The sequence below is a fragment of the Canis lupus genome, chromosome 22 (genome assembly GCF_003254725.2).
Source record: "Canis lupus dingo isolate Sandy chromosome 22, ASM325472v2, whole genome shotgun sequence".
Classification (NCBI taxonomy): domain Eukaryota; kingdom Metazoa; phylum Chordata; class Mammalia; order Carnivora; family Canidae; genus Canis; species Canis lupus.
Window position 1 is genome coordinate 47,753,819 of NC_064264.1, and position 19,045 is coordinate 47,772,863.

Genomic DNA, 19,045 nt, shown 5'->3' on the forward strand with positions numbered 1-19,045 from the left:
ACAAGCTGCTTTTTCATATGTACCATTAATGACTAAAAATTGGGGGAGTTAGTGGAATATACAGGGTATAAGTAGGTAGCCATGTGATCATCTGCATACCAGAAAAGGCGTTGTTCAAGACTCTTTTTTCCTCTTATTTTATCTTGTCAGATTTGGTTTGACTCAAACTATTGGTTCTCTTAGAGAAGGAGGTCAGACCAGTTTGAGGAATAAGCAGCCTTAGAAGAGCAATTGAAGTATGCACATGGGAACGCAGGTGATAAAATCATTTTGGAAAATAATGAACAAGTAACTTGAGAGCTTGTCGTGAGGGTGGTATCACAGGTTATGCCAGGTTATTAATTTTCCAACTCAGCAGTATGCCTCTTAAAAAACACTTAAAGGAAAATGGATACGTTTTTGAAAGAAATGCAGTTGGTAGAGGAGATTAAGGAAGTGAGTGAAGTCCACAGGTCATTAGACCTGGGAAAGCAAAAGTATGTACATTTAAATAAGAATTGTGTATTTGGAAAAATATGCAGAACACGTGATTGAGAGAGCAGTGGTTCATCTACGTAATACCAAAGCACCCCCTCTCCGTTTGTTTCCCTTGCACTGGACGCTTGTGGAAATGGCCATGTCGCAAGAGAGCAGAGCCCCAGGTGTAGGCTGTAATCATCAGATTTTGCACTTTACTCCTCCTTTCATGGGATTTAGGGAGAGCACTGGCTGCTCAGTTTCCCCTTCCATAAAATGGGAAGCACGTTTGCCCTCTCAGAAGTTACTCGTGACCAAGAGCAATGCAGCCCGTGACTTATTTTTCCTTTCCCCCAGTTTCTCTGTTGCACAAATCAGAGTGGTGGCCCGCTGTTGCCATGGTGACACAGCACAGGGTGCCGTTGCTTAGAAATAACGTCAACTGGTGGCAGTGGGGAGGCAGAGCTGGAGTGGTGATCAGCCTGGGTGGGAGGAGTGCCCTGTCTGCTGTGGGGAGGAGGGGCTGTGGAGGAAGGAACAGGCCGGGGAGCTGGGTTTGACAGATCGTGTGGTGCTACCTGCCTCCAGAGATTAGCATCGTGTTACCTAATGATGCCCACCTGGGTTACATCAGAGTGTGTTACGATGTTAGAAGATGCACTTTGTTGCCAGGTTTGTCCTTTTTAAAAAAATTTTATTACTCAGAGCTCCGGGTTTTAAGTGCCGTAAATATTTGTTGTTGATTTTGATTCTAGCAGTTAGTTCAATTTCCTGAAAGGTAAGAGGGATCGTTGACTCAGACTCATTTCTGCAGCCCGCTTTATACTTGGGGCTTGAGTCATTCCTTGTCCGCAGCGATTTTAAAAACTATGGCAGGAAATTGACTTTTTTTTTTTTTTTTAACTTCTAGGGTGAGTGAAATGACGTTAAAAAAAAAAAAAAAACTTGTTTTAATATAATAGATTGACCTCTCCCTCATTCTGGTTTTCTGGGTTCTGCTTAAGTCAAATGGTGCTTTGTAAAGAAATTTTCATTTTGTTAAATATTCATGAAATACCATCACCTTGGCATGTGTGACCCTCATGGTATCTTTTTCATAGTGTTCAAACAAGCTAGTAGCATTCTGTACCCTTCTAGGGTCTTCTAAATCGTTGGAATGTCCAATCCAGATACTCCATATCTGGTTCCATGCCAGAATAACCGTGTTCTGCAAAGTTATTGGGTGGGGTTGGACCTGAAAAGAGGTTGCAGAATGAGGTTCTTCCCATCAGAACCTCTCTGGGATGTATTCAACTGCTGGATTACACATCTCAGAAATAAGGGGACCTGGCTATGGCCACTGTCTCAGGGGACGAGGACAGAGGAAGATTTGTTCTCTCTGGTCTGCCTTCGGAGATATGACTACACTGGGATGAGAATCCATGTGGCTCAAATATTGGGCCTTCACTTGCTACAGAATACCGGGGCCAGGGATGGCACCACTTGGAACCCAGTCTTATGAAGGAACGTATTCACACCTACTTTCAGCGACCTTCCCACCAGCAATCTTCAGGAGCCAGTATTGCTCCCATTCAGAAAGTGCGAGACCCTCCTGTAGGTCTGAGACTGTAGCAGCTCCCACCACCACACCCATGAAGACCGGGCTGGGGGCATTATTGAGTTTTTAGTGCACACTAGCAGTCAATGTGCTGTTCTAGTAGAAGAGAAAATGTAAAAAAGTATTTTTTTAATTTACTTTTTTAGTTTATTTATTTAATAATTTATTTTTTTTTAGTAAAAAAGTAAACCTTTTTTACTAGTAAAAAGTAGAGTGCAAGGTTCTAGATTTGTGTCCTTTTTGTAGGCTGTAGCTTAAGTATTCAACACCTGCTCTATCCTAGTGCTCAGTGAAAAACCCTGTCACTTCTCCACCCTACCTGGGTGCCCCCTTGGATCTGGACTCTGGAGCAGGAACACAATGGGCTCTCCAAATGCCACCTTCCCATACAGATGCTCCTGTAAGATCTCACAGCTCAAGCAGCCTGCTAACAAATCTAGGCCAAACCCGGCGGAGCTGATAAGATTTCCACAAGAGTTCCTAAAAATACATCTCTCCTTAAGTCAGCCTTGCCAATCACTGTACAATCACAGAACTTTAAGGGCAGAAGTGGCCTTAAAATTTATTGCACCCCTTCCAGTTTAAAGCTAAGAAATTGGAGTCCCAGAAAGCTGACATAATAACAACAATGAGAAATATTTCCAATCACAACATGAGGATGGAACAAAACAAACCCTAAAGACAGACGTAAACTATGGACTGTGTAGTATATTCATTCACTTATTTGTCCATTCATCCACACACTCATTCAGCAAATATTTACCGAGTGCTTACTATGTCTTACAGTTTTCGTGTTGCACTAGCTGTCAGGGATACACACAGACCTGCCCTCACCGAAGTCATTCTGGTTGGGGGTGACATTGAAAAGATAAGTAAGTACCTATGTGAGTATCTAACAATGATAAGGACTTTGCAGGGAAATAAAGCAAGGTGAGCGGGAGTATGGAGATAGGACTGAAACTATATTACATCAGGGAAGTGTCCCCATAGGCTGACATCTGAGCCCTCTGACTATGTGGGAGAGGCACATTCTCAGCAGAGGGAGCAGCGAGGCCAGAGCCCTGAGGCACGCCAACATTTAGCTGCTCAAGGACTCACCAGAGGCAAGGAAGGGTGACTTAGGGGGAGTGAACAAGGAGGCAGGAGATCAGGGAAAGTGGGCTGCTCATAAAGATCAGTTTGGGTTCTTGGCTCTTGACTTCCATACTCAGGAGGTGGGGAGCCATTGGGAATATCTGAGCGGAGAAATGACATGCTCTGATCACATTTTCAGAGGATCTTCTAGAATAATTTGTTGAGATGGGATCGTATTGGAGCATGGTGAGAAGCAGAGGAGACTGGTTAGGAACCTGTCACATTAACCCAGATTCTGGTAGTTTATTTTTTTTTTTTATTTTTTATTTTTTTTAGATTCTGGTAGTTTAGAGGAAGGTGGCAGCCATGTAGGGGGTGAGAAGGGGCTAGATTTGGGATCTGTTAGAAAGGTAGAGCCAGAGGAACTTCCTAATGGGTCAGATGGGGGCAGAGAGAGAGAGAGAGAGAGAGAGAGAGAGAGGAAGGGAAGGGAAGAGGCGACAGAGACAGAGAAAGGGCACAACTCTGGGGCGTTGTCACCGTCTGGTGGGCTGAGAGCCATAAACTGGGGGAGAGAATGGTGAAACAGAGCCATGGGGATTTTGCAACCAAACCGCGTGTGTGCTAGCCTGTTCCTCAGCCCCTCCACACTCACCAGCCACAGGCATGCTAGCCTCCACCTCCTCCGGTCAACACGGGCCACCGGCATAGACGCTTTGATCTCTCTTGTCTCTATTACCTTTTACCTCAAAAACACACTGGCAGGAGGTTCTCAAGAAATGTTTGTTTAAAGCCCATACCTGGGTCTTATCTCACCACTAAAGATGTCCCAGGAATCTGTCAGTCGGCTCTGCACGCAGGTTTGCTCCAGCACCTGCCTTTTCCTGCCCATTGAGATGTGTGCACGTCTCACGGCTCCTTCTGTGTGGCTGCTCAGGCTAATCTCAGGGAAGCCACTGGCTCTTCTCCCATTTCCAGAGCGCCCATGAACTAACTGATCCAGTGCCCCTTGGTTGGAGGATACCCCCCATGCCCACTTCTGACGTCACCAACCCCCACCCCCCAAGATGCTTGACACACCTAGAGGCTTCATGATGTGATATGCACTCCCGGATAGCAGATACAGTTTCCATGAGGAGAGAACAGCCTGTCCCCGAGGTCCTCAACTCCAGTCACCCCCACGGGTATTCTTGCTAGAACTCAGGCCTTGTCGTTGCTGTAAATTGCCCCATGTCCAAAGCCTTGACTTTTGAAATTGACAGTGTCCCTTCTCTGCCCCGGCTCTCAAATGCCCAAGGCAGAGGGGGAAAGTGACAAAACCATACTTTAATTTTCAGAATAGGCTCACGCTATCGCACCGAGGTCGTGCCTCCTGGGCCACTTGACATTTTTTGGCTTGATGTCGTGTCCTCTGCTGCCGCCTGTGAGGGCCATCTAAAGCTTCAGGAGCTCTCTGGAAGGCTCCAGCCCCACATCTGCCTGTCCGGGCAGGTAGAGCGTCTCCTACCAGACCCAGAGGGCAGGAGCCATCAGACAAAAGCTGCCCCATTTCATTTTCCTGCTCTCCAGCTGAAAACCAGGCTGTCTCCTTCACGCCTCACCTTCTCTCAGCCCTGCGTCCGAGAAGTGAGTGGCTTCTTTCTCGAGGGGCTTCCACTGGAGCTGGTAGCCTCATCCCTCCTGGTCCCCTGGGTCAATTCCAACTGTCTGGCCCACATCTCTGTTGTGGTTCCCCCCTTCCACTCAGGAAAGAAAGAGAAGGCTGGAAGTGAGATGGGAAACAGGCTCTCTCTCGCTCTCTGGGCACTTCACTTAGTGCAGCCTTCTAATTCTGTGAGCAAAGTCCGGGTTCACACAGGGTCACCTCCCCAGGAGCGCACAGGCAATCAGTGCCCTTCGGACTGCAAAGCAAAGAGAGTTCAAAACTTTCCCTGTTGCTACATGGGGTTCTTGAAGCACCAAATACTCCAAAGAGCTCCAGACACCGAGTGTCCACTTCCCAGCTGTCCCTTCTGCTCCCCTCTTGCAGGTGTGAGCTAGGGAAACTGCCACCTGCAAGGTCAGCAGTGACATCCCCATTCTGACGTCGAGCCACCACTAGCTGTCCACGTGTCCATGGCCTCCTCGTGGCAGTGACCCTCCTGGCTACTCCCTCCATCTAAGAGCTCTGAAATTCTCTCCCACACCCTTGAGCTGCAATATTCAGAGGATCTTTTGTCTCTCGTTATTCTTCTTTCTATAGTCTTGCTTGCTCCTCTTCCTTTTGCCACCTCTAAGTAACTGAACGGACTGTCCTTGACTCTGCTCAAGCCTTTCTCATGTCTCCCCTGAATAATACACACAGATGTAGATGCACATAAATTGATCTCTCTCCCTCCCTCTCCCTCTCTCTCTCCCAACCTTAATGGCCCTATTTTCTTTTTTTTTTTTTTAATGGCCCTATTTTCAATTGGCTTCCACTTCCTGATGTCCTTCCTCCTGGGCAGAGCATCAGTGTCTACACGGGCTCCAAATTTTGAAGCCCTCTTTGACAAATTTCTTCCCTGCTCTGTTCATCCCCAAAGATCATCCATTTCTAATGAATTTACCCCAGCCACACCCTCTTCCTTTTCCTTCTCACTACTGCAATATAATTTGCGGCCTCGATTATACCTAATCTCTGGACCATTGTCATGATCGCTAACCAAGGCTATCCACCTGTGAGACCTTCTCATTTGAATGCATCCTGGGTGAATCTACTGGGGAGAGCCTCCTTCAGCCAGGGTCTTGTCTAGATCCCACCCATGCTTCCCAGTATATACCATACCAATAATCCTGATGTTTTATACCTGAGTCTACTTAGTCTTATACAGGCAACAACCCTATGGCACTGTTCTCAGTGGGGGCAGTACCACCCTGTAAATTTAAGGAAACATTTCTTTGGAAATTTAAGGGAACATTTTTCCCCCATTGTTCAGATGACTAGGGGGGCATCTCTGAAATGTAATGGGCAGGAGTACAGGATTTTGGAATCTTGCAATGTCTGTGACTCCCTCCGAGGGAAGAACCAGCCCCAAGGTTCATGACTCTCGAGTGTCCTGCTTGACATTCACATAGATAAAAATCCTGTTTATAGTGATCTGGGTCAAGATCTAAACTGTGCTTTTTGCACAAAGTGTTTTTTTTTTAATTTGATCTTTGATTTCTTTAGACAGTCCTAACATAACAATTTTTAAAGAATGCAACAATTGTATAAGTTGAGGCAAGGTTGTTCTTTAACATCTTAGGAACTGTAACAGGAATTGCTTGACATTTTGAAAAGCCACATCACTTGTCGTACCCCTGTCAGTCTGCATTTGTACCTGTCACACTCAAAATCATGCTACAGGCCTCCAGGGGTGAGCATCTGACTGCCTCATCCTATCTTCTAACATACGTGTACCTGAGTGCTGAAATTTCAAAATACACGTTGTTTATCTTATTAAACGTGACTTCCTTTGACATCTTAGGTATATTTCAATGTGGCAATAGATTGAGTTTTACAAATCATGTGCTTGTTGGATATATGATTTATTATTTTCATTTGGTGATCGTAAAAGTTATATTACAACACTTTTGTCCAAAAAAGGGAGGATTGGCAATTGTAGGTATATAGGAGGATAACATAGCCATTTGGCTGGTGATTCTGGAGAGAGAAAAGGAAAAAAGGTCAGCTGAAAAGCAGGCCTGTCCACCAGGGGCTGTGGTCAGGGAAGGAAATGGAAGTTCTGACAAAGACTTCTCTGGGAATTCAGGGGCTAGATTGCAGCCTGCAGCTCAATAATCATTTTTTCTGACTGCAGCCACTGAGTCCTGGACATCCAGGAAACCGGTAAGTGCGGTCAGTCTTAAATGGTATCTAATACAATTGCTTTTATTCTAATAAGAGCATCTCCTAACTGAATTATAAATGTTTAGATAGAAAACACAGACACAGTGAAAAAAAAACGTAATTTGAATACAAATATGTGTTGAATATATTATATCTGGCTGTCGTTTCAGGAGTATATTTAGAAATTTCTCGTCTTCTAATTAAAGATGGGATTTCTTTCTCTGCCCATTCCTGGAAATTGCAGTGAAAATGGACTGGAAATTTTCATGTGTTAAAATGAGACCTGGATTTTAGGAGTCTTTCACTTGCATTTTAAGATACAAAAGAAAATTTTATCACTGTTGTCATGAACATTGGCTTATCAGACTTGCCATCGTGACCTTGGGTGGCCAGTTTTGTTTTTCTCAAGGAAATGTATGTGAAAGTGCCTTCCAAAGAACAAAGTACCATGTAAAATGAAGGCGTCATTGTTAGCCTTGGTTCTTTCTCTGCTTAGAATGAATTTGTGTTTGGAATGAGTCTTAGAAGAACATCCATCAAAAGTCTGTCTAACTAATATTCTGGGAAGGACCTCCTAGAATTTCATAGAAAGGATTTTTCTACTTTAGTTAGACTCCATTTAATTTATAGAAATTTAGAACTTTTAGTGAGTGGAAGTTATTTCCACCTGTCACTTGCACACGCGCGTGTGTATGTGTGTGTGGTTGTGTGTGAGGTTGTGCATATGTATGGTTGTGTGTGTGGTTGTGTGTGTATGTGGTTGTGTGTGTGTATGTGTGGTCGTATGTGCATGGTGTGTGTGTGGTTGTGTGTGGTTGTGTGTGGTTGTGTGTATGTGTGGTTGTATGTGCATGGTGTGTGTGTGGTTGTGTGTGGTTGTATGTGTGTGGTTGTGTGTATGTGTGGTTGTATGTGTATGGTGTGTGTGTGGTTGTGTGTGGTGTATATGGTTATTGTGTGTGGTTGTGTGTATGTGTGGCTGTATGTGTGTGGTGTGTGTGTGGTTGTGTGTGATTGTAGGTGTGTGGTATGTGTGTGGTTGTGTGTGTGTATGTGTGGTGTTGTGTGTGCATGTGGTTGTGTGTGTGGTTGTGTGTACCTGCACATAGATGTTAGGCATATAGATGCCATAGCCGACGTTGATAAGGAATAGACGCTGTAAAGGGAGTTATATACCATTATATAGAATATACCATTTAATCTATGCTGGTTGTGGTACATATATTTATGGCTTTGGTGTTTTCGACCCCTTGATTCCAAACAGAAACTGAGCTCAGAGAGCTGAGGTGACATCACACAACTCATCAGGGTAGAGGAGCAACTAGAACCCCACATAGAAAAATCGATTATTACCACTAACGGGAATCTCCAAATGCCCTTTCATTTATATTTTCAGTAAATTAAAAAGAAACCAGTTTCAAGGTTTCATAAAGAAACATTGTCTTAAGGATGGTCACCTCTGCTGCTTCCTTCACTCCTTTCTTTCAAAGGGTCAATGAAGTCCCTTTCTACTTCTGCCCTGGGGCCTCTGTGGTTTCTGTATTTTTATTGGTCTGTTGGGCTTCTGGTGGGAAGGCCCAGTGAGGGGCCTCTTCCGGGCGGTGTGATTCCAGGCAGGATTACACCGCCTCTGGGAGGTAGGTCAGGAGGCTCAGCCCAGCCAGCGCTGGGCCGCAGCCTCTCTGGTCCCTCACCCGCCCCTGGGGGTCTGCATCTGATGGGTACGGGTGCGGCCAGTCATCGATCAGGGGACAGAGCACGCTGAGAGCTATTTTAAATCAAGCTCCAGAAATAGAAGTGGGGATGCTCAAACGTCAAGCCACTCGCAGGAAGGAGAAATCGTTCTTTAAATACATATTTGGAGAATTTAAAAAATTAAGAGGAGGAAACCCAAAGATTCTGAAAATTAGAAACTATAAAACTCAAGGAGACAGTTTCTTTATTGTAACTAGATTTACGGAAAATAAAATTAAAGGCATCCCATAAATTACTTAAGGGATAATGAGTCCTTGACTGTCTGACTCAGAAATCGGGTTGTTTAGCAGGGACCCTTTGATGAGCTCGCTAAGAGGCCCATGTCTGGCAGACAGCTAAATGCCGTAGGTGACCGAACGTGAACTGTTTTCCTTAAGGCAGTCTTAAATTTTGATCAATCTCAGCCTCAAGATCAGGCATGATTGATGTTTTCCCCTTCAAAAATGTACAAACTAGCTACAAAGCGTCAGCAAGGCAAGGACACCTGGGGTCCAAGGCCCGGGCTTGCCTGGGAGCTGAGGGGTCTGGAATGAAGGGAGGTCGCCTGGTTTAGGGAGCGCAGGCCATGCTTTCCAGACTGGCCTGCTGCACCATGGAGCAGCTGCAAAAGAACGTGAGCAGCACATTCTTTTTATACAGTCAAAAACCACAGCTTTCTGAAAATCTAACACCTAGAGGAGTTTTAAATGTATTTTGAAAAATGAAGTGTCATGTAAGTAAAGACCCTAAAAATAGCTTGAGATTATTTTGTAGAGTTGAGCAGCAAGTCCTTTGGTATTTCAGGAAATACTACAGAACTTGGTTTCTTTATCCTTGAACTTCAATCTTGCTTTTCCTTTGAAGATGGGTCCCGCAGTGAACCTCGATATTCGTTATATCGGGGCGCTACAAAGCAGCCTCTCTGTAAAGAGCTCCAGCAGAATGCGATTGAGGCTTGAGATGTCACTCACTGGGGCCACCAGCCCTCTGAGATGGTCTTCCCTCAGTCAAGGGTCCTCAAAACAATCCCCGACTCACCTCGACCAAAGGCCTGCTTCACCCTGAACAAAACCTACCGGCTAGGAGTTCATTTATTCTTGGAATTTTCATAGAATTGTGTCTGGGACAGACCTCTCAGGTGTTTTTTGCTCAGTTTGAGTTTTGTTTTGATCGAGCAGAAACACAGCCACTGAGAGAAGCCTCCAGCCAGCCCTCCTGCAAAATTATTTCTGCGGGAATGAGTAACCCCAAGGCCCTGTGATCCACTCAGGGCTGACATCCTTGTTTCCTCGACACAAATGGGGGTGGGCAGCGAGTAATGCTTACTACAGCAGTTCTCAAACTGCAGCGAGCCTCAGTCACCCTGGGAGGGCTTGTTAAAGCAGCTCGCTGGGCCCCACCCCCGGATATTAAGAGCCAGTTCCTCTGGGCGAGGCCTGAGAATCTGCATCCTAATAAGCTCTCAGGGGCCGCTGCTGCCCTGGTCCAAGTAGAACACTTTGAAAATCCCTGGGGTTTGAAGATCAAATAATTTACCCCTCGGGCAGATCCTCCCTCTCACCCCTGACCTTCTTGGCAGAAACAGGGTTAAGTCAGCCCCTGGCCCCTGCCTGAGTTTCCCCCCAGGACAATACTGAAATTCGCTATTCAGAGCCTTAACCCTTTAGTTTAGACTTTGGTCCGCATTATAATGAAGATGAGTTCCTTGGAGTTGGAGGAGGATCAGGAGTCCATTTGGCAAACATTGGTTGAGCATATTCTTCGCACCAGGCCCTGAACTCAGCATCGAGGATTTGAAACTGGTGGGGAAAGTCTATCACGCACGCAGGGCAAAGCCTGGCCCTGGCGGAGCTTACACTGGGGGCAGGCGGTTCTGGAGAAGTCAGTATTCGGCTCTTGAGAACTGGGGAGTCATACTTCCAAAGGGGCACCAGGCGCTGCTGGAAAGTGGGCTAGAGAGAGGTCATCAGAGGGGGCGCGGGGGGGGGGGGTTTGGGAGGCAGGGGGAGGTCGGCGGGAGCAGGATTTCAGGATGCAGGGCAGGTTAGGCTGGCCAGCTCAGGGCTCAGGACCCCGAGAGAACCCCAGGCTGCCCGATGCCCGAAGAGGATGAGGAAGGGAACACCAGCGAAGAAACAGGGCCAGACAGACAGCTGGGAAGGAACACTTCTGAGTTCTGGCCGGGCTGTGAGCCGGAAGGGGCTGATCCGGATAGCATTGCCTGGCACGTTGGAAATACAACTGAAGCAGAAGTCGGAAAGAACTGAGAAAAATGGAAGCATGAGCAGAGCATTGGGAGAAGCGGAAACAGAAGGAACTGGAAAATAATGTAAGCAGGAGATGCTGCCTCCCGGTGCAGCCCAGAAACGCCTGGGAAGGGTAACAGGTGCCTGCATATACGCAGGACCAATGGCAGCATATTGGGGCCTTTTTGAGAAGGAGAAAAAGGTGCCCTCTCCACGCGGACACATTTCCCCAGGGGCGCCTCTGGGCGGATGAACTAGAAGGTGCTGCTGGTCGTCCCCAGGCGCCCTGAGTGCCGGGGAGTGGCCTCGGCTGCTGCGTTTGCAACCAGCCCGCAGACCAAGTCTGCTCCCTGGGGATGCTTCCCGCAAGTTTGGGCAGCGCAGCACGCCCGGGGTGACTGCCTGGGCCTGAGAGTGCTGGACCCCCCTGGGAGTTAGTAGCAGCCGATGGAAGAAAGCGGGGGTCAGGCTCTTGGAAGAACACTGGGGGATTTGCATTTGGGGAAACTCCTCTGTGGGTTCCCTTCGGGTGCCAGATGAGTCGGTCTGAGAACGGAGGGGATGCTCCAGGTAAGTGGCCCCGCTGGCCCGGTCCGTCGGTCCCTTTGATCTGGAAGGCACCGGCCTGCTTTCAGCGTCTGTGGATTGGCCAGAGGGCAGGGCTAGCCATTGGTGCCGAATTCTAGCAGAGACAGGGAGCGGGGAAGTGCATTCATTCAATTAATATTCAGAGAGTAGCTCCTCCTTTCGTCGCCCTGGGTCGGGACAGCACTTCACTGCTTACGGAGTATTTTTTTGTTTCCTCTGTGACCTGTCCTTCATGGCAGCAGCTGTGTAATGTAGGTGGGAACTATTATCAACATCTTACAGATGAAGAAATTAAATCTCAGAGAAAATGACCTACCCAAGGTCACATGAAGGGAACCTTTACAGAACAAAGGCTAGATGCTGGCTCATAGGACAGGGAACTTTCCGCCATTGCAGAATGTTCTATATTGGCTGAGAGAGAAAAAAATTCCAAGCTCCCAAGACATTGCAGTCAGTAGCAATATGATGAGAGCTATGTAATCTCTGAATTTTGGAGGGGCTGAAAAGAAGCAAGTGAATTTAATTTTAATGGTAATATTCAATACAACTTGTTAAAATACTATCAACACACCATGTAGTAAATATGAAACTATTAATGAAGTACTTTCACATTATTTTTTGTATGAAGTATTTGAAATCAGTGTGTATTTTACACATAAAGAACGACCCACTTAAGGAGCTGAATTCATTGGAAATTCTTATTCTGTATTTAGGTTTCATAAAATTTATGACTTAAAAGTGGATTTATGTACCCAAGTCACTCCAAGCACACTTGAAAGTTTTCCAACAACTAAACTGAGGGTCAATGTTTAAGTTAAATTTACATCAATTAAGAATAAATAAAATTTAAAATTTAGTTCCTCAGTGGCACTAGCCACATTTCAAATGCTCAGAAGCCACATGTAGCTGTGGCTTCCATACTGGAGAGCGAAGCCCTAACATGTAACCTTTCCTCCTGGGAATCTACAGTCTGGTAGATCCAATGCGTATTTTGGTCCATGTGTTAGCAGAGTTTAGTCTCATCCTTTGATAACCATGACAAAAATTGGTTTCCTCCATCCTTTCCCATCATTGACCATCTCCTTTGGTGGTCTTCCTTAACCTCCTTCAAATCTGCTCTCTCATCCGTGTTCCACCAACTGCCTGCTGGCACCCATTCCAGGAGATGGAGGTTGTGATGGCCCAAGGGAGACAGTGTCTTTGATCACAGTAGCTCTGTAACTTTTAGGATCGAAACATAGAACAAGCTGGAAGAAAGAGGGGACTCATGAAAAGATAGCAATATATTTAGGTACAACGTGATGTACTTCCATTTCCTTCTGGAACATTGTTGACTTGCATAGGACTCTTGCCAGTGGAAAGCATGGCTCCTCTGCTTTTAAAAGCAAGTTGATCTCCCTAGAATCTGACCCTCCAAATTCTGGTTGGATTTTCATTAGTAACTAGAGATGGCAGTCTGTTTCTCCCAGGAAAATAATGACTGCTTACCCAAAACTATAAGCAAATTCCTACTCCATTCACTGGACTGGGTTGGGAGCATTATTCCTGTGTGGTTTTTAGGAATACTTGAATAATTACTCACTTGCCATCTATGCATAAATACATAAATGTTTGCCTGTTTCTTTTCCTGCACATGAAGCCATCCATGGCCAAGGTTGCACTGCCTTTGGGGATGAGCTTCTCCTTCATCTTTGTAGTCCTGTAATCCCATCAGACTCTGGTCCTTCGGACTCAGGGACTCTATGTAATATTGTGTAAATATAAACTAGATGTGGCCAACCCATCATTTTAAACCTCATTATTAGTGCCTTGGCTCCACTGAATACACAGACAGGAATGTTTTCTTGTCCCTTGCTTCCCTCATCCTTTGTTCTCCACGGGGGTTAGAGATGGGGGTTGAGGTAATGAGGATGCAGGTCCAGGCTGGTCTGCGAAACCTGACCCAGAGTAAATTTGGTTATTAAACTCATCTTCTTGAACTGCCTAGTTAAGCGAGTTGATGTTAGCTGCTGGGAACACAATGCTGCCAAACAGACAAGCAGGAGCCTGCCTGTCCCCTCAAATATTTTACAATTGGAGTTAGGTATGTGTCATAGCTCTTGAGGTTGCCGATTTTCTTACATGCACATCCAATTATTACTCATTCAAACACTTCTACTAAAAAGTAAAAGAAGTACTGGGATGGAGCAGCATTTCCTACTAGTCCCAAGAGGTGTCTTGCTAAATAAATGTTCCATGATCGGATAAGCTTGAGAGATGCCATTGTTTCTCTTCCCCTATTAGAGACTCACTCAAGAGCAGAGAAAAACAAAACCCCTATGGCAAGAAGCCTGTTCAGCCCGGTTTACCTGGAGTTAACGAAACTTAATTATCATGAGAGCTACTTTTTCAGGGACATTTGTGAGCCGCGCAAAAATTATTACTGTCTGAACTTATTTGTACATGCTGATTTAAAATAATCAACTTCCAGTTTCCGTGAAGTTCTTATTTAAAATTTTCTTAGAAGGACACCAAGGCTAGGCATGTGGGGAAGGTAGTTTGTAGCACATAAGATCTATGAAACTGATGAGCGTCTAATACTCAGTCCTTTACTCATCCTGAACCCAACAATGTTGTTACTATTTTAAGGATTCCATAATCCTTGAAAATATTAAACGCAACCAAATATGATGATTTTAGAAATCTGAACTTACTAATTATATTTTTGTTGTAGATATGTGATTTAACTCCAGCATTCTGCAGAACAGGGCAGATGGTGACTCTGCTACAACCCAAACTGAACTAAACTAAAACTAACTTGTGTTCATCCCTTGAGTCAGTGAGATGGTCATCAGTTACACTGGTCGGTAAATATTTTTTGAGGACCTAATAGCCATGAACTAAGGCACCAATGACATAGAAATGACAAATACAAATAGTCCTTGCCCTCTGAGGGCTTACAGTAGAGGGGAATTCTAACATGAAGCAAGTAGTAGGAGTAGAGAGCAAGCCTAAGAGACCTAGAATTAAATATTAGGAACCTTCGACCTATCCATTTCTATGTTCCAATGTCTGCAAACTGGAAAGGATGTAAAGAACAGGGAGCTCATGATTCATCCAAAATGCCAATACCCTTATCATATAGGAGAGACATATCCTGAATGATGGTTGATAGCGTCTCCAACAATATAATCAATGGCCTAACTGTGAAATTAATCAGAAGCCACGATTGTAATATGCTGTTTGGGCGATGAGGCGCATTAGATGGGATTGTTTCGGAATGCCTAATTATTGTGTCTGCCACACTCATGTGTTTGAGTCATTCCTAACTTTTGGACTGCTGCCTAGATTATTTCTGCAGTACGGTTGCAGTTGTGTGTTCTCTCTCTCTTTCTCTCTCTAATGCATAACTTCCCTCACTAGCCTCTAAGCTCAAAGCTCTACACTGCACTTTTGCAAATTCTAGGTAAGAGCTAAAACAGTTTGTCAAAGTGTTGATTCCACCGAGTTTGGGTGTAAGTTGATGTCTTCTTTGTGTTCTGCAGGTTCATGATTTAAAAGTGCCTGTGTGGAGTCACTTTTGCTGGGAACTGCAGCAAAAGCCCGAGCTCTCGTGGTGTTCAGATCGTTCTTCCGTCAAATACACGTCACCCTGATCTTGCAGTGGATGAAGATACCTCAAATTGTCTGACTTTGCCAACTGCTCGATTTCAGAATCTAGAAAGGTGGGGAGGAAAGAGAGATCTGGCCAAGATCTGGGCGTCTAGGTGACTTATTTTCCAGCACCGTCAATAGCTGTGAGCGTCAGAACTGAATATTCTCCCAAGGAGTGCCATGATATTGAAGTCACTTTATTAAAAACAGTGGTGGCTGCAAATCGGTCAAGAGACTCGGACATTTACAGCCAGAGATGACACTGAGCATGCTTCTGCCGCGGCCCGCAGTCTCCAAGTGGGGCATATTGATTGATGAGTGACTGCCTGCCGATAGATTCTCTCCTCACTGCTTCCTGGATTGGACTTCACTAAGCAATTTATCACTTACCTTCCGACGCACATGTGGGGGTTTTCACAACAGTAGTTTCAGAATCACCGGGACCTGGATTGATTTCATCATTTGACGGAAACGAGCAGAATCCCCGTCGTCCCTTGAGCACCATGGCCTTGAACGTGGCCCCCGTCAGAGACACAAAGTGGCTGACGTTAGAGGTCTGCAGGCAGTTCCAGAGGGGCACCTGCTCCCGCTCCGACGAGGAGTGCAAATTTGCTCACCCCCCCAAGAGCTGCCAGGTGGAGAACGGAAGAGTCATTGCCTGCTTCGATTCCCTCAAGGTAAGGGGATGCGCTTCACGTGTCCCATCCTTGGCACACTGGACTGTCCAAGGGAATGTTCTCTGTGGTACTGTCATGGGGGTTCGACGGTTATTTTTAGGCTCTATTTTCTTGTTTGTGGTGACTGGTGGGAGATTTTCACCCACGTTTTTTAGTATCGGGCATACATAAATTTTTCACAGATCCATGTTTAAATTAAAAATACATGATGGTGTATTTTGGGTCTGGCATGACATTCATGTACCCAAGAGTTTTAAATCAAAGTCTGGCTTGTGACAACTGAAGATAAATATTTTATTAACGTTTGATCTTCTGGAGGTTATATAAAGGTGAAGAAATTGAATGTGTCACTTTTATGTGCCAGTTACTCTGATTCTCCTCTCGAAGAATTTTCTACTCTTGTGGCTTTCTTTCTTGACCAAGGGCTTCCTAAAATACTTCTAAATAGGTTTTTCATTCTCTCTGACAATTTGTCATGGCTAACAGAAATTATTGAGTACACACTCAATACTCCTGAGAACCCACTATGTTAACCCATCACAGAAGGAATGAATGTAATTCAAGATGGCATCTTTCAGCTCACTATCTGGGAGGGAAAATATAGCACGTCAGCAAATAACTAATATAGTAGATAGAAAGGGACACAAGCTTTAAGGGAGAAATAGACTTCCATGGGGATACATAGAAGAGAGAGGTGGCTTCCAGCTGACTATTTCAAGAAATTTTTTAGACGGTTGAAGCAACCCAAGTTGTACACCAATGTTGACGAGGTTTGGACTTGCAGAAATAGGGGAATTATAATGAAATATCTAATTGAAAGGAAGTACAAGTGACTCAGCCCATAATTCTTTGAGGTTTATTTTGCCCTAAAATATGAATTCTGTGAATCCCAGATTGTCTAAGACAGTCCTAGCATCATCATGTATTGTTTCAAATGGAGGTAAGATACATGGCTTAAAAAGAACTTAACGTTTATATCTCTGCAAAACTTCATATAAATAAGCTTACCAAAGAGTAAAAAAAAAAAAAAAAAAAAGTTGATCCATGCTCCTGGGAGGTCGTACTGCTGGGAGTTTACAAAATAGTGACGTTAGCCTGCTCTTAGATATTGAAGGGTTGGGTATGTTTTGGGGGATGATTTCTAGCTTAAAGTAAAAAGTTATGTAGTTATGTCTTATGATATTTGTAAGTCAAAACTGAAATTTAAGACTTCATATATTTAAGTATATCTTAAAGGGAAAATTTGTCTAGACAGGAAAAGCAGAAGGATACATTTGTAGTCTAAGAGAAGTCTTTTAAGGGTTAAAATTTGAAAAATTAGCTGTTAGTTATCTTAATAACTACCCAGTTTTATCCTTTTTTATCAAAAGTTTATTAGATCAGACTTTAAAAGTATGAATTATTTTGTCTACACAGAAATAGATGGGTAAATCATAATTATATAAAGTAAAACAGTATAAGCATATTTTTATATTAGTATTTATTTTGCTTTTAGTCAAACAAGTAAACTAAGTATGTATTTGCTTCTGTGGATGTCACCAATGGAAGGATTCACTATAATAAGCAGTGTAGATTAAAAACTAGATCAAAAGAACTTCAAGATATGGAAACAGGTCAGAGACAAGAAATTCATTTTCCAGGTCATCCCACTTCCATTTATTTATTTATTTATTTATTTATTTATTTATTTATTTATTTATAAAGATTTATTTATTTATTCATGATAGACACAGAGAGAGAGAGGCAGAGACACAGGAGGAGGGGGAAGCAGGCTCCATGCCGGGAGCCCGACATGGGACTCGATCCCGGGACTCGATCCCGGGACTTGATCCCGGGACTCCAGTATCACACCCTGGGCCAAAGGCAGGCGCTAAACCACTGAGCCACCCAGGGATCTCTGCCCCCCCCCCCCCCCCCCCGCCACTGAGCCATCCAAGGATCCCCCTTCCTTCCTTTTATTAATCCAAGCCTTCTCTGGTTGCATATTTAGCATGAAAACAGCATTTTAGGAGATTTCTTAGAAATTTTAATTCTTCAAACTAGTTAAGGAGATATGAGGGAGATATGCCCAATGTATCAAGGCTAAGTATTTCTTGAACATCAAGAGGACAACGGCCAGACCCTTATAATTTATTACCTCACTGTGAATTCACCAGGACCACAATTGTTTGAGGATTCCAACCCACAGGGAAAGAATCAAGAAAGGTTATGTTCAGTATAAAAACATGAACCAAGCCATAAGAATGTTGAGCTTTAAAGATCATTTTCAGAAGTGTCTAGTAGAATCATTTTCAAGTGTTGAAGCATAGTTGCATATTCTTCTAAGTTATCAGTTCCCATTTAAAGTTGTAAAATTTCAGATTATCGAATTTGAGTGTGATGCTATTTATTTTTAAAGTTGTGAAACTGTAGACAATGTGAAAGGAGCCCACAGGCACAAGAGTAAGACCCAAATATACATGCCTGCTCCACCACTTCCTCGCTTTTGGGGGGGTCACCCATCACTTTGTAGCTTTATTGTTTTGTCGGTAAAATGAGGCTATTCACCACTGAAATTGGCTCAGGAATGCACAGTACCCAGCACCATGCTGGCATATTCACCTTGCAAGGTGGATATAAGAATTATGAGTTCTTTTTTTTTTTTTTTTTTTTTTAGAATTACGAGTTCTTACAATAAGGACAGGCAAATAAAAAAGGCACCCCAAAGTGGGAGCTGAAAAGAAAAAATTATGATGACAATAATACTTAAGCTGTTTAATCTTGCTTCATGTAATATATATATTTTTAAGATTTCATTTATTTGTTCATCAGGGACACAGAAACATAGGCAGAGGGAGAAGGACTCGATCCCAGGGATCCCAGGACCCCGGGATCATGACCTGAGCCAAAGGCAGATGCTCAACCACTGAGCCACCCAGATGCCCCTCATTTAATATGTTAAATAAAACCATGTTGCTCGGTGGAACCAGCCTAAAACTGAAGTGCAAGGGCTTTGATGTCAGGCCAGGGCTTGAATGAATTCTGGCTGGCTGCAGGCAAGCTATATAATTTGAGACAAATTATTTTATCTCCTTGATTTCAGTTTCCTCTTATTTAAAATTGAAGTAATAATTCCATCCTCATAAGGTTACTGCAAAGACCAACTGGCCTAGAATATGCTGGAAGCCTAGCATAGGATGGGACATGGTAG

The 19,045-nt window shown here is 44.2% G+C and overlaps 1 protein-coding gene across 11 annotated transcripts in view; it reads left to right on the forward strand.

Annotated features, from left to right (window-relative positions):
- The window catches only part of MBNL2 (muscleblind like splicing regulator 2), a 161,861-nt gene that overhangs the window by 35,345 nt on the left and 107,471 nt on the right, over positions 1-19,045 (forward strand). For 9 of the 11 annotated variants that reach the window (XM_025441062.3, XM_025441060.3, XM_025441064.3 and 6 more), the window contains exon 2: positions 15,070-15,855. In XM_025441062.3, coding sequence (XP_025296847.1) covers positions 15,682-15,855 — 174 coding nt within the window. In that variant the 5' untranslated portion in view covers positions 15,070-15,681. Of the gene's footprint in view, positions 1-2,838; positions 2,926-15,069; positions 15,856-19,045 lie in introns of those variants that run through there. The other 2 variants (XM_049099498.1, XM_035704357.2) reach the window with 2 other exon arrangements.